Source organism: Eptesicus fuscus, chromosome 23 (assembly GCF_027574615.1).
Source record: "Eptesicus fuscus isolate TK198812 chromosome 23, DD_ASM_mEF_20220401, whole genome shotgun sequence".
Classification (NCBI taxonomy): domain Eukaryota; kingdom Metazoa; phylum Chordata; class Mammalia; order Chiroptera; family Vespertilionidae; genus Eptesicus; species Eptesicus fuscus.
This window is the reverse complement of record NC_072495.1, coordinates 8,143,132-8,157,934: the sequence shown is the minus strand read 5'-3', so window position 1 is coordinate 8,157,934 and position 14,803 is coordinate 8,143,132. Positions and strand designations below refer to the sequence as shown.

The 14,803-nt window shown below is 62.7% G+C and overlaps 1 protein-coding gene across 2 annotated transcripts in view; it reads right to left on the bottom strand.

Annotated features, from left to right (window-relative positions):
- The window catches only part of RBM19 (RNA binding motif protein 19), a 91,522-nt gene that overhangs the window by 20,729 nt on the left and 55,990 nt on the right, over positions 1–14,803 (bottom strand). For both annotated transcript variants that reach the window (XM_054712699.1, XM_054712700.1), the window contains one exon: positions 5,811–5,931. In XM_054712699.1, coding sequence (XP_054568674.1) covers positions 5,811–5,931 — 121 coding nt within the window. The remainder of the gene's footprint in view (positions 1–5,810; positions 5,932–14,803) is intronic.

Below are 14,803 nucleotides of genomic sequence, written 5' to 3'. Positions count from 1 at the left end.
CCTACTACGTGCCACACTCAGGGCTAAGCTACCGTGTACTAACAGCATCCTTCCTCGGCCTGGACCAACCAGAGTGCAAGAACGAGGGGACTGTTTTGAGCCCAGAGGAGGAGGCAGGACGCATAGTGTCTGTGGCACGTGGCTGTGCACCGGGAGCTTCACGGGCCCGTCTCCTTCACAGCCCACGATTCCCCTAATGAGGACGCACCTGGTCCCATTGCACAGGCGACAGAGCTGAGGCCGAGTGACGTAAGGGACAGCCACACACCCACGGACAGGAAGGCACGGTCCAGCAGGACGGCTAGGAGCCCAGGTCTGACTTCTGCCTCGGCTGGCTGCTAGCAGCGGGGTGCCCTTGGGCGAGTTATCTGCCCTCTCTGTGCCTCAGTTTCCTCATCTTTGAAACAGAGGGTAATGACCATACTTATCTCCTAGGATTCTGCAGAATTAAGACCCATGAAAAGCTGTAGGTAGTATCTCCCACGGAATAAGGCTTAACAGATGAAGGTTATCACAGCAAAAACGATGATGAGAACAATAATAATGTGTCATCTGGCCTGATGCACACTGAGCTGTCTGCCCCCGTGACGTAGGCTCATCACGGACCTGAGGGAGGAGAAAGGCTGTTCACAGGGGCCGGGCACCAGGTCACCAGCTAGTGGCTGGTCTGCTGGGGAAGCTGAGCCCCAGGCACAGGGGTGAACTTGGGGTAACGGTGCTGACTGCGGCCACAATGAGGGCTGTGGCGGGGACCAGCGCTCCCCTCTGTCCACCTGGCCCCTCCCACTGACCCAGAGGGCAGCTAGGCGGCTGCGGTGTCACCAGCTAGCTTCCTGCTGGCCCTCCCGAATGGCTAAGATGCCTGCCTTTCATTCCAAGGCCCACATTCCACAGGGAGCCCTTTGTGTGGCTGAGCGGCTCAGGCCGGGCAAATGGGGCTCAGGGCCCCCCGCCCGAGACCTGAGTGCCTTCCTGGCACAGCTCGGGCCGGGGTGGGACTGGGCACGGCTCCCACTGCCCCGAGTCTGCCAGGGCCTGGGAAGCTCTGAACAATGCGGATTTCAACACAAATGAGCCGGGCACTTTTCGCCACAGGGGCGGGCAGAGCCGGGGGAAGGGTCCAGCCAGGAGGGCAGGAGGCCAGCAGCCCCGTTTTGAACATTCGAGGCCGCTGCGGGCACCTCCTGTTGCCTGAAGAGATCAAACAGACAAAGGGGTGGGTGGTGAGGGGGGCCATTTCCAGAGCACCTGGACCCCCTGCCCGCAGCATCCGGCTTGGAACGGTCACCTGCGTGGGGGGCACCACAGCCAGGCGCGGCCACCACTGCTCGCCTGTGTGACCCTGGCCAGTTTCTGCGTCTCTGTCCCTTCATCTGTCAAAGGGGAAGATTAAGGGCGTCCACCTCCTAGGGCAGGAGGGGAGCAGGAGGGGGCGGCCTGGGGTGCAGCGCCTCACTACTCTCACCTCCAACCTCCCTCACCCCCCGCCCGCAGCTTCTGCATCAGGGCTCTTCCTGCCACCACCCACCACCGGGGGATCCCGTGGGGACGCGGTCCTCCCTCGCTGCGGGCAGGGGCTCAGAGCTGCTGGGTAGCGCTCGCCTTTGGCACAACTGGCCAGCTCAGAGCCGGCGGCCCTTCCAGCACCCGGAGGGCAATGGCTCCGACACTCAGCACTGACCTCGGGGCTGGCCCCACTCCGAGCCCGTCTCCGCCTGCACGTGCCCCGCAGGGCTTCTAAAGGACACGTCCACTCTGAGGGCCACACGACACTTTGTTGTCATTTATCACTTTTCTCTCCATTTCTGGAAGGAGCCTGCAGGTTCTAGGGATGGGGCCTTGGTGACGCAGGAGGAAGGAAGCCATGCAGGAGACACATACCCCCGATCTAACGAAGGCCCAAGACCTCTGACATGGCGTTGGCTGGTACAAGGCAGGGTGTGCGGGGGAGGGGGGCTGAGGGGGAGAGGGTAGGAGCTCTCATCGGTCTGGACCCCAAATCTCAGCTCCACCACTTTCCACCTGAGTGACCGCGGGCACATCGCTGAGCCTGTGCCTCCGGCCACAGAAGCGAGGCAGCGGTGCCCACAGCTGTCTGCGAGATGAGACAGGGCGCGCCCCATGCTGAGGGTGGCCTGGCACAGAGCAAGTCGCTCACAAACGACACTGTCACCGGTTACTCCAACGCCCGTGAAACGGGGCTGACCGTGTCGCCTCCCAGGGCTGCGGGGGATTACGGGCAGAGCACACACACACACACACACACACACACACACACACACACACGCCGGCCTTTGTTCCTGTATCACTGCATCTGCCCCGCCGGGTCTCAGCGGCGCGTGAGGGGGCCGTGGAGACAGCCAATCCCCCCGAAGCCTTCCGAGCGGGGAGGCAGTCGAGCTCGATTTATCGAAGGGGCTTCTCTCGGCCACGGGGAAGTGCTGAGCCTGCAGGGGGGGCGCGGGGCGGCAGAGCCCTTACACTAACATTTGCGAGGTGCGTTGGGCCTGTCAATGCTGTCGATAGGATGGCTCTCTCTGCGGGGCGGGACGTGGGGGCTTATGAGTTGTGAGCCAGTGACGGTGTGCGGAACCCCGATTTCTCTGGTTTCTTCTTCACTTCGGACAGACGGCCCAGCCTGGGCCTGACACCATGCCAGGCCCGGGGCCCAGAGAGGAAGTGATCGGTGATGAGGTGAACATGACAGTCCCACTCCGGGGACAGAGGTGGGAGAGCAGAAGACGGAGCAATCCCTGATACCTGGGAGGGGGGGGGGGGGGGCGGCTTTCTGGAGGAAGTGCCATCTGAGTGGGCCTTGAAGGCTGCACAGGCACTTGCCAGGTTACAAACAAAAACCTGAGGGGCAAGGCCTTCTCCGTAGAGGGAACAGCATATGCAAACACCCCGAGTCCCACCAGGCTGGGCACAGTGAGCTCTGGGAGGTGTAGTGGGAGGGAATAGGCTACAAAGGCGCCGGGTCAGCAGAGGGGTTTTGTGCGGGGGACACAGTGCTGCGTCGCTGTGACCTGCTCCGGTCTGCCCGCTGCCCCAACAGGACCAGTGGGCCACCTGGAAAGCTCACGGCTCCACAGAGCAACCTCCCCCAACTGCCCCTAAGCTGTCTGCTCTGGGAGGCCATGTGTCACTGCTGGGACAGGAAACCATCATGTCCCCAGGTGACACAGCGGGCCCAGCTGCTGATGGGGATGGGGATGGGGACGGGACAGCTGAGGGGAGCAGTGCAGGGGCAGGAGTAATGGCTCGTCCAGGAAAGCATTGTGAGCTGGGCCACCACCGTCTGTGCTGGAACTCACTGGGGACAAAGGCAGCAGCCACATCGGAGCACCATGGGGGGAGCTGCAGGCAGACCACCCAGCCCCTTCACAAGCCAGACCCCTGCCTTCCCTGCCACCCCCCAACCCCGTGTGTCAGGCTCACACCACCTTGGGTCCCTCCGCTCAGGCAGCCCTTTCATGGGTACAAACGTCCCCTCTGTGGGGTGGCCTTTCTGGACCTCTCGCTCAAACAACGTGCCCAGCCTCTCCCACCCGGGCCTAGTCTGGAGGTCACTGCTGCACCCCAGCCTCTCCCATCGGAGCCCACAGCCCCGAGGTCACTGCTGCACCCCAGCCTCTCCCATCGGAGCCCACAGCCCCGTGGTCACTGCTGCACCCCAGCCTCTCCCATCGGAGCCCACAGCCCCGTGGTCACTGCTGCACCCCAGCCTCTCCCATCGGAGCCCACAGTCCTGAGGTCACTGCTGCACCCCAGCCTCTCCCATCGGAGCCCACAGTCCTGAGGTCACTGCTGCACCCCAGCCTCTCCCATCGGAGCCCACAGTCCTGAGGTCACTGCTGCACCCCAGCCTCTCCCATCGGAGCCCACAGCCCCGAAGTCACTGCTGCACCCCAGCCTCTCCCATCGGAGCCCACAGTCCTGAGGTCACTGCTGCACCCCAGCCTCTCCCATCGGAGCCCACAGCCCCGTGGTCACTGCTGCACCCCAGCCTCTCCCATCCGAGCCCACAGCCCCGTGGTCACTGCTGCACCCCAGCCTCTCCCATCGGAGCCCACAGTCCTGAGGTCACTGCTGCACCCCAGCCTCTCCCATCGGAGCCCACAGCCCCGTGGTCACTGCTGCACCCCAGCCTCTCCCATCGGAGCCCACAGCCCCGTGGTCACTGCTGCACCCCAGCCTCTCCCATCGGAGCCCACAGCCCCGAGGTCACTGCTGCACCCCAGCCTCTCCCATCGGAGTCCACAGTCCCGAGGTCACTGCTGCACCCCAGCCTCTCCCATCGGAGTCCACAGCCCCGAGGTCACTGCTGCACCCCAGCCTCTCCCATCGGAGCCCACAGTCCTGAGGTCACTGCTGCACCCCAGCCTCTCCCATCGGAGCCCACAGCCCCGAGGTCACTGCTGCACCCCAGCCTCTCCCATCGGAGCCCACAGCCCCATGGTCACTGCTGCACCCCAGCCTCTCCCATCGGAGCCCACAGCCCCGTGGTCACTGCTGCACCCCAGCCTCTCCCATCGGAGTCCACAGTCCTGAGGTCACTGCTGCACCCCAGCCTCTCCCATCGGAGCCCACAGCCCCGAGGTCACTGCTGCACCCCAGCCTCTCCCATCGGAGCCCACAGCTCCGAGGTCACTGCTGCACCCCAGCCTCTCCCATCGGAGCCCACAGCCCCGAGGTCACTGCTGCACCCCAGCCTCTCCCATCGGAGCCCACAGCCCCGAGGTCACTGCTGCACCCCAGCCTCTCCCATCGGAGCCCACAGTCCTGAGGTCACTGCTGCACCCCAGCCTCTCCCATCAGAGCCCACAGCCCCGAGGTCACTGCTGCACCCCAGCCTCTCCCATCGGAGCCCACAGTCCTGAGGTCACTGCTGCACCCCAGCCTCTCCCATCGGAGCCCACAGCCCCGAGGTCACTGCTGCACCCCAGCCTCTCCCATCGGAGCCCACAGCCCCGTGGTCACTGCTGCACCCCAGCCTCTCCCATCGGAGTCCACAGCCCTGAGGTCACTGCTGCGCCCCAGCCTCTCCCATCGGAGTCCACAGCCCCGAGGTCACTGCTGCACCCCAGCCTCTCCCATCGGAGTCCACAGTCCTGAGGTCACTGCTGCACCCCAGCCTCTCCCATCGGAGTCCACAGCCCTGAGGTCACTGCTGCACCCCAGCCTCTCCCATCGGAGCCCACAGCCCCGTGGTCACTGCTGCACCCCAGCCTCTCCCATCGGAGTCCACAGCCCTGAGGTCACTGCTGCACCCCAGCCTCTCCCATCAGAGCCCACAGCCCCGTGGTCACTGCTGCACCCCAGCCTCTCCCATCGGAGTCCACAGTCCTGAGGTCACTGCTGCACCCCAGCCTCTCCCATCGGAGCCCACAGCCCTGAGGTCACTACTGCACCCCAACCCGAGGACAGGACAGGTGCCCACTAAGCCTCTCTGGGGAGGGACTGAATAATCGGAGGCCAAGTGGCACCACGTGGGTAAGAGGTGGAATGCGGTGCTGTCACCGTATGGCCTGAGAGCCCCCCGGGCCGCCAGTGGAGCCCGGAGAGCGCTGGTGGAGAGGCCCTGGAGGGGAGCCTTTGCTGGGAGCCAGGCCACGAAGCCCGGCAGGAAGGGAGGGTACACACCCTGACCCCACTGCTCTCCCCGACTTCCCGCCACATCTCCCAGTGACCCGACAGAGGCCAAAGGGCATGGCGGCCACCGATGCCGTCCACACGGCTGCCTCCCGGCGCCCGGCCCCAGGCCCCAGGCCCAGGGGTCCAGGCGGTTGTCCCGCAGCCCCGCCGCTCACCGTGGAAGTGCTCGGCCGTCTTCCGCCGCAGGGCCTGCAGGGTCACCTCGGAGTCCGCCCACTCCAGCACCAGCCTCCGGCCGTACAAGTGGGTGCTGTGACACAGGGCATTGAAGGCTCTCTGGGGACAGGACGAGAAAAAACACAGCGCATCAGCGAAGCCCTCACCTGGGGCACTGCTTTCCGTCCCGCCCGCACTGCAGACCCGAAGGTCAGCTCTGGCCCCGATGACACCTGCTCCCGGGCGAGGCGAGCCAGCCGCTGGCACGGCTATTTCATCAGCGGGTGACGTTCCCAGGGAGAGAGCTGCAAGGGCCCGTGCAGTCAATGCTGCCGCCCGGGCCTGGCGTTGGGTCTGGCCGGGCACGGCGTGTGGCCTCCACCCGGCTGCCAGGGGCAGCGCCAGGGACGAAAGCCGAGAGCTGCCTGCACTCGATGGCGACCAGGCAGGCCCCTCATTTCCACGTGGGGCTCTGTCCCTCACTGGCCCTGGCGATTCCTGCCATCTCTCTGTGCTGCCCTCCGCCTCCTCACTGCCCCCTCCTTCCCAGCCATCAGCGGCCTGGGTCCGGCCCCGCGCTCTGCCCTCTCGCCGTCTTCGCTCTTCGGACCCCACACTCTGCCCACTTCCCGCTTTTTGGCTTTTGTTTTGTAGCAGCTTTGAGATATAGGTCACATGCCATTCAAGTCTGAAGTGCAGCATTCAATGGTCTCTACTAGCCACAGAGCTGCAGGACTATCAAGCCCCACAACCAACTTTAGAGCCTTTTCATCATCACCACCCCCATGGAAACCCCGTGCTCACCAGCAGTCACCCCCACCCCCCAAACTCCCAGGAGCAGCAATCTACTTCCTGTCCCTGATTTGCCTATGCTGGACATCATACAAAAGGAATCACAGAACCGGCGGGTTTCTGTCCAACATCGCTGCGCCTCAAGCTAAATGGTGTGGGCAGGGGCTCTCCCTGAAACATCCCGGGGTACAGAGGCCACTGTGTTTCGTGGTCAGGAGCCCGGAGTCGGGAGCCACCCTGCCTGGGCCCCGCACGCCCTAGCTTCAAGACCTTGACAAATTGAATGACTCTCCCTGGTCTCGGTTTCCTCATCTATACAATGGGGATGTTAATGGTACTCCAGTGCAAGGGTTCTAGGGAAGATGAAAAAGACTTAACAGGCCCAGAAAGTGTGGGTGCAAACAGTCGGCGCTCACTAGGTGCTGTTCTCGCCGCTGCGTTGCTAGTGCAGACGTGCGGCCGGTGCACTCTCTCTGCAGAGGCCAGGCAGGCGCTGAGCTGGAAGAGGCTGGTCCCGGGCTCGTCAGCACTGGACCAACAGCGGCCGCGGGGAGTCGCTGGGTGGCAGGCAGCAGCATCTGCCACAGGAGAGCGGTGGGGTGTGTCCTTCTTGCTTCTTAGATGCTTCGAGGAAACAGCGTATAAGCAGGAGGGTTCTGGACCAGAACCAACCCAACGCTGGCCCTGGACAGCAGCATGGCTGTGAGGGGTGGGCCTGTGTCTCCCAAAGGAAGATCCGTGGGAACCCTAACCCCTCAGGCTGAGCCTGTTTGGAAAGAGGGTCTTTGCAGGTGCAGTTCATTCAATTAAGAGGAGGACATACTGGAACGGGGTGGGCCCCTAATCCAATGACTGGTGTCCTCCCAAGAGACGGCCTTGTGAGGATACAGAGGCGGGAATGACGAGCCCAGACAGTCTCTCGCTCAGAGCCTCCGGGGGAGCCACCCTTGGACACCCCGATTGTGAGCCTCTGCCTCTGGAACGGGGAGAGCAGACCGTTCCTGCTGCTTTACGCCACCCAGTCTGTGGGGCTTTGTTACAGCCCCTCCGACAACGGCACAGGGACCTGGGTAAGCCAGCTGCCCCTGAGCCTGCGTCCTCGTCCGCAAACAGGCTGTGGTGGCACCCACGGCTCTTCAGCAGCAACGTGCGCAAAGCTCGAGTGGAAGGTGGGCGGGACCCGCGTCTTTCTCAAACCAGACGTGTGGCCGATTGAAGGAATGCTTTGTTCTCCGCCATGCTTTTCCGAGGAGGGCCAGGTGCAGGAAACTTTCTCTCTCTCCTTTTTTTTTTTTACTTTAATTTAAAAAACTCTTTGTGACTGCCAGCAGAGCCTCTGCGTTCTTTTCCACGAGGATATAAACGTGCATCTGGACTCCGAGCCGAAATGGCCCATTCAGAGCTTTACAACACATGCGCTCTCAGCTGGCGAGGCGGGGAAACAGCCTGATGGGAGCTGGGGTTGGAGACGGGGGAGAGATTGGTCGGGAGCCTGGCGCGGCGGGTACTCCATCCTGGTGCCAGGGTCCCTGAGGAGCTGCAGTCCCAGGTTCGCAGTCGGGCGGGCGGCCGAGCTGAAGCTGAGTTGGAACTTGGAAGAATAAAATAACAGAGCCTGGGAGGGCCCGGCGAATGCCCAGATGTGACCTCTCTGACCCCAGCCGTCAGACGTCTGATCCCCTCTCGCCCTTGGAAACCCAGTCTCCATCCCCGTGTCATACAGACCCTGGAGAGGTCTCATTCGCTGTAGGACTTGATGAAAATTCTCTCGTGGCCTCCATCTGACAGAACCCCTCTCCCATTTCCACCTCCGTTTCGTTGTTAGGGCTTTTCACAGCAGGTAAGATTGGGGGCTCAGGACCTGAGCCACTTTGGTTCAAATCCCGGCTCTACCACTTAGAAACTGTGTGGTCTTTGGTAAGCTGCTTAACCTCTCTGAGCCTCAGTTTCCTTATGTGTACAAGAGAGGAGGCAGCAAAGAATGGATGGGAGGATTCGATGAACTAACACCTGCAAGGCGGCCTGGCACAATGGAAGCCCCCCGAACACTGGCTGTTATTACATGTGCTGCATGCCCTCCACTTCCCATCACCACCTACAGAGCAGGAACAATGGCAGGCAGACACAAAAGCCCTTTTGTATGTGAGGTCTGAGCACAGTGTGTCGGTCTCTAGGAACAGCCGAGCTACCTCTCCTAGCAGGAGTCAGGTTAACACGAAATCAGGCTGCAGTCCTCAGTGCACACTGCCTGGTGGCGGGAATGTGGTGGCCTCAGTGTCACAGGCGGCGAGGACAGTGACTCGGGTAATCAAAGTCACTGCATTTCATCAAGAGCCTAGTGAGAGTTTGTTCTATTTGAGGCATTCGAGGAGGGGTGTGTGTGTGTGTGTGGTGGGGGTGGCGGTGAGGAGACAGGTGTGGCAGGTGCGGGGAGGCACTGCGGTACCTGGGAGGTCCTGGGCGCAGCGGAGGGAAAGTGCAGCCCCAGCCTCCGGCCTGAGATCGGCAGCACCTTCCTCTCGGCCTCTGGGCCACACCTGATGCGCTGAGGCCCACGCCACCTTCTCCCCGGAGACAGAGTCTGACCTCGGCTCCGGCACAGCACCTCGGAGGCCCAGCGGGGAGCGTAGGGCCGGGTGTCCCAACAGGAAGTGGAGTCAGACGTCTTGGCCCTTGGTGTGTCTCCAAATCCTGCTTCCGCTGCCTGGTTTCCTCCCTGCAGCCCCAGGGCCTTCGCTGGTTGTGCGCCATGGATTTCCTGGCTCCAGAGCCCTAAGCACATGGCCTCCCCATGCACGAGGACTGACACGATTCCCCCTTTCAGCAAAAGGGAAACTGAGGCACTGGCCCCGCCTGTGCAGGTCAGCCTCCTGCTTCCTTCCTCTTCCCGCTCCAAGCACTCGTCTCCCGGCTTCTCAGTGCTCTTCCTCTGGACCATCTGGGGGCAGGTTCTGTTTCCTGACCCAGATGGCGGCCTGAAGGCTCTGCCTCGGCCCGGGGCAGATGGCCTCCCACCTCGGAGAGCAGGTCTCGGGCCCGGTCCCGCTCAGAGGGTGAGGCCGGCAGGGACTGCTCTGCGCGTCCAGCTGGCGTCGAGCTGCCCATCCGGTCCTCTGGCTCGGTGGTCCCGGAGTCACACCTCTCTGATCTCCTCCGACCTGAGCCGCCAACTAAGGACACCCCGAGCCCTCGCCTCAGCTGCCTTTCCCGCGTTCCCCGGGAGGAGGCCTGCCAGGGCGGAGGGGGATGACGGCATGGGCTCGGCTGTGCCCAGCCTGACAGCCGTCTCTCCAGAACAGGGAGGGCCCTGGACGGCTGCCAGCGTGGCGCGGCCCGACCGTTCCACAGCTCTCCCTGGAGACAGACCTCCTCCCCGGCAACAAAGGCCCATTGGATGCCCTTGGCAGGACTCGCGTCCCAGGGCCGTGGCTCTGGGCAGAGCCGAGGACAGGCCTTCTGTCTTTGCAAGTCCAGGGCGCCCTCTTGGCCCCTCCTGCTCTGTGTCTTGCAGACGCCAAATCCACCTGAACACGGACACTGCCAACCTGTCCCAAGCCATCTGTGCCCTCCTCGCCTGGGGGAAACGTGACCTAAGCCGGCCAATGACCACGTGCGCCCAGGAGCCCAGGGAGCAGGGCGCCGGGCTGAGCTGGAGCTGCGGGGCTCCTTCCCTGCGCAGCGGGCAAAGGACCGGGGCCTGTGACGGCTGGGAGGAGCCTGCTGCCTCGGGATGCTGGGTCCTGTGTCTCAGGGTCAGTCCTCCTCCTCCCGCCCCCCACTCCCGGAGTCCTGCACACAGGCCCGGGCCATCCTGCAGCTGTTTCTGGCCCCACAGGGCTGGAGCTGGGAAGAGGCGGGTCCTGGAATCTGTGGGGCTCTTTGCTCAATACTGGGTGACTGACCATGCACCCCCACTTGGCACCCTGTTCCACTGCAAGGTATGATACCGTGGAGCTAAGGGCGAGCTTCTAAGAGGAACACCCAGGGCCCCATTTCCAGGCTGTCGTGCCTAAAATCTTCAGATAAACAGCGGTCTCTTCCATTCAGTTATCCATCCATCCACTCAGCTCAATCCAATCCAACTCAACATCCTGAAGACCTGCTGTGAGCCAAAGACCAAAACAGCGGATGTGAAGGGGACATGACCTCCGACCTCTGGGAGAGATAAAAGAGACCAGTCCCAGGTAGCCAAGGTCAGAAGCGACAAGGCATGAGGCGCGTGGCCGGGCAATGGCCGTGGGCTCCACAGAGGGGCACAGGTGGGCTCGCTGCCTTTCCGAGGCACTTGCAGGAGGACAGCGAACCCCAGGCCTCTCAGGCTGTGGAGCCCCGTCTCTCCACCCTGGCCTCATGGGCCTCTGCACCAGGGAGTCGGTGTGCCCTGCGCTGCTCCCGCGGAGGAAGGACGGCCACCTGCTTGTCTGAGGAGGGTGGCTTGTCCTGATCCGGCTTCTCAGCCCACAGCGGTGTCGGCTGAGCCCGAGCCTCTGCCCTGAAATTCAAGGCTCAGATTCCAACACATTTTCTGTTTCCCGAGGCTCCGACGCCTACACAAAACCTGGGTGAGGCACACACCTCACCCCTGATCGGAGAAGTGGGACCAACCCCACGTCCTGCCTTTGCTTCCAGTTACCATTTTGGGAACAAAGAACTACCGATACCCGGGCTTCAGCCCCCACGCCTCCAGCCCCGGGGCCCCAGCACCCGCTGCCTCCATTCCCTGGTGCTGGTGCGTGGCCTGAGTGAGGCCCTTCACGCGCAGCTCTGCTTCTATCTTCTCGATCGCCACTAGGGGCAGCGTGACAATTTCCTGTTGTGCGATGAGGGACCTGGGCTTGGGGACATGGAGTCCCCTGTCCATGGTCAGGCAGCTGGAAGGAGGCAGCTGACTCCATAGGCCACGCTGCTAACCACTGCGCGGCTGCCCAGGAATGACACGCCCCACGGGTCCCTCATTTCCACCGGCCGTGTCCCCGTCAGTCCCTGGCTGCCTCCTCACAGCCCCATGGAGACCGCGCTCTATTCCCTCCTTGCACTCAAGCAAACGTGTGTGCTGCACGCTCGCCACTGACCATCTGGTGGCGATCACCGTTCACTGCCTTTACGCGGCCCAGCACTGCTTAAGCAGCCATGTCTGGCTTGCTCATCCCAACGCACGCCTGGTCGGTGGACTCTACAAGGTGAAGGCCACGGGCAGGGAGCCTAACGGGGGCCCCTCCAGGGTGCCCAGCATCACCCCCACCGGGGTGGGCCCAGCCCCGTGTCCACACCCGCCCTCTGCCCCTCCCCCAGCAGCGTGCAAAAGTGAGACACGAGGAAGGCGACATTCGCTGTGCGACCCGCAATTAAAGCTGCGGTTGTTTACCACGGCGAGAATAGCTCTGGCTGCCAATGCCGACCGCCATCACGTCTCCCTACTGCCGGCTCCCCCCAAGTGTTTATTTAAGCCAACACATTGCTCTGCTAATTGGATAACATTCCATGTGAAAATAGACCTTTTAAAGCAACAGCGGCGGCGGCAAATAAAAACAGCTGCAACTGCAGAAGAACACAGCGTGGTGGGCTGGGGAGGAAGAATTAAAGGCGCGTGCATGGGAAGAGGGAATCTTCTGGTGTCCGGCTGCAGGCCTGCTCTCGCGTTCCTTCCCTTCCCTCTTCCCTCCATGACCAGCCTGGTCTGTGTGAAGAAAGGAGGCGGTGGCTTCTAAACGGAATCCCAGTGGCTATTGGTGGCTTCTCGGCCAATGGGAATGGGCACACCAGGCTGGGAACCCCAGGTCACCTGCCCAGGTAGGATCCTGCTGCAGGGATGCCCACTCCTCCTCTGGGGGCCAGGATGAGCTGCCACTCTGGGCCTGATCCCAAGAGATGTTTTAAGGGACAACTCTGGGTTTTCTCCCAAACTGTCGCTGATCCGGCAAGTCCTTTTCTTTGGGAAACAGGTGGGGCTGGGTGAGAGGTGATGGGGGTGCTGGAACGAGGAGGGGCTGGCCCTCAAGTTCAGTGGATAACTGGATGAAGGGAGGGAGGAGGCCCTGCATTCATGGGCTCTGGAGTCAGATGGTGGTACATGACCCAGCCCTGCCCAGATCTGGCTGTAGGACCCTGGGCAAGTGACTTCACCCCTTCGAACCTCGGTTTTCCCATCTGTCATATGGCTCCCCACCTCCCATCTCCTAGACTCCCTGGAGAGTTAAAAGTTACACATGCAGATCAGGCTTCTAGGAGTTGACAGCTTTTACCAAAGCCAAGTTGCTGCCCTTCCAGAATCATCATCCGCACCCAGGGACCACGTGGCTGGCGCCTCAGACACTGCAGACAGCCATGCACGAACGTGCAGACCAGGGCCCCCGGGAAGGTCACTGCATGGGGACGTGTCCGAGTCCTTGACTTCCTATCTGTCCTCGTCTACCTTTGCCCACCCCTGCTTCTCTCCACCACATGGGGGAAGGTTCTCTGAACAATGCTGGACCATCACACCTGGGGGATGACACGCACTGCGTGGGACATCGGGGCTGAGCCTGTGCCCAGGGCGGGTCCACAGGGCTTGGTGCACAGACGCAGCTCAGCAAAGACTCAGAGAACCGGGGACGGACTTCCGCAAACCTCCCGCCGAGCCCGGGGCTGCTGCCGGGTGGGACGAGACACGGCGTGCGGTGTCCATGCCGGGTACAAAGCCACGCAGCCGCCACGGGAGCCTCTGGCTGTTGTAATCAGTTGCCTGGTTACTCTGAGCTGGGCCACAACAGCCTTCCTGGGGCGTGTGCTAGAATCCTCTCCCAGGTTCCAGGTGTGTGCTGGACTCGAGGGGCTTCCAGATAACAGAGTTCCCCTAGATGTGTGGGTGGAACGCAGGGTCACGGAGGAGGGCGGGAAGACTCAGAACCCCTGGGCAGGGAGCACGCAGATGGCACCTGCCTGGGGCCCAGCAGAGGCGCTGGGGCCAGGGGACTGACAGGTGCCAGGGAGAGAGCACTGTGCTGGGAGCCCACACCTGGGTTCCGGCCCCGGCCCCGGCCCGGCCCTGCCCAGAAACCAGCTTTACAGACGCAGGTTCCACAATCAGGCTTACTCCCTCCCTACGTCTCCCCGGGAACATCTGCTCATCCATCCCTCTCATCCTTTCTTCCCCTCCCTCCCTCCTTCTCTCTCTCCCTCCCATCTGAGGACTGCGTGGGGCCCCCACAGGAGGCTCACAGCTCCAAGTTCAAGTAGGTGCTGAAGCCAAGAGTGACCGATCGCCTATCTTCCTGTGATGGGAAATGGGGGTGAAGCCCTGGGGGCGGGAGGCAAGTGGGGGAGGGGGGGCAATCGAGCCCCGGGGAGGTTTCTAAAGGTCGCTTTCCTGGAGTGCTTCCAAAAAGGAAGGCCGCCCAAGGACCCGGGGCCCAGGGCGCACAGAGCCGGGGACGGACTTCCGCAAACCTCCCCGCGCGCCCAGCATCCGCCCGAAGGTAAGAAAGCTCCTCGCAGCATTGCTCACCCTCTTGTAACTCACGCCCACTCTCGAGCTAACTAGACATTTACCATATTCACAACTCCATTCACCAGGAGGCAGTGCGCGCCTCTGGGTCAGTGGAGAGCGCTACATGTCCCACTCGGAAGACAATCAGGTCCTTCAGGCAGGCGGGAGAGCCGGCGGGAGAGCCAGGCGGCTTCCCCGGAAGCAAAAAGAGCAAAGGGAGCTTTGCAGGAGAGACGCGCTCCGTGGGCCGGGCTTCGCGGAAGGCCGCTTGCTTGGCGGCGGCACAATGGGTGCCCGCACGTAGTGACAGGAAGAGGCTCTGCCGGGCTGGCCGGGCCTGACACAGCCTCCCAGCCAGGCTGCCAGCTGTGGGAGGCGAGGGGCTGTGGGGTGAGTCCTCACTCTCCCGGGTGCCCTTCCTCCTGGAGCCCAGAGTGGGAGGCAGGGAAGGACGGAGGGAGGAGCCATGTCCACACATCACCAGATGCTGGGACGGGCCTTGGAAATCACATCCGCAGCCTGGCCACCCGGGCATGCGCCCTGCCCTGCCCACCTGAGAGCCTTCCCCCACCCTGCCCCCCGCTTTCTGTTCTGATGATGACCACGATTTGGCCGTGGACCCATGAAATTTCAAGACGGGGAGCCCGTGCCGGGTCTAACCCGCTAGGCCTGCGAGCCACACCCATCCCGGAGAGGCCAAGCGCAGAGGATGGCTCCTTCCCGCCCTTTTCAGAT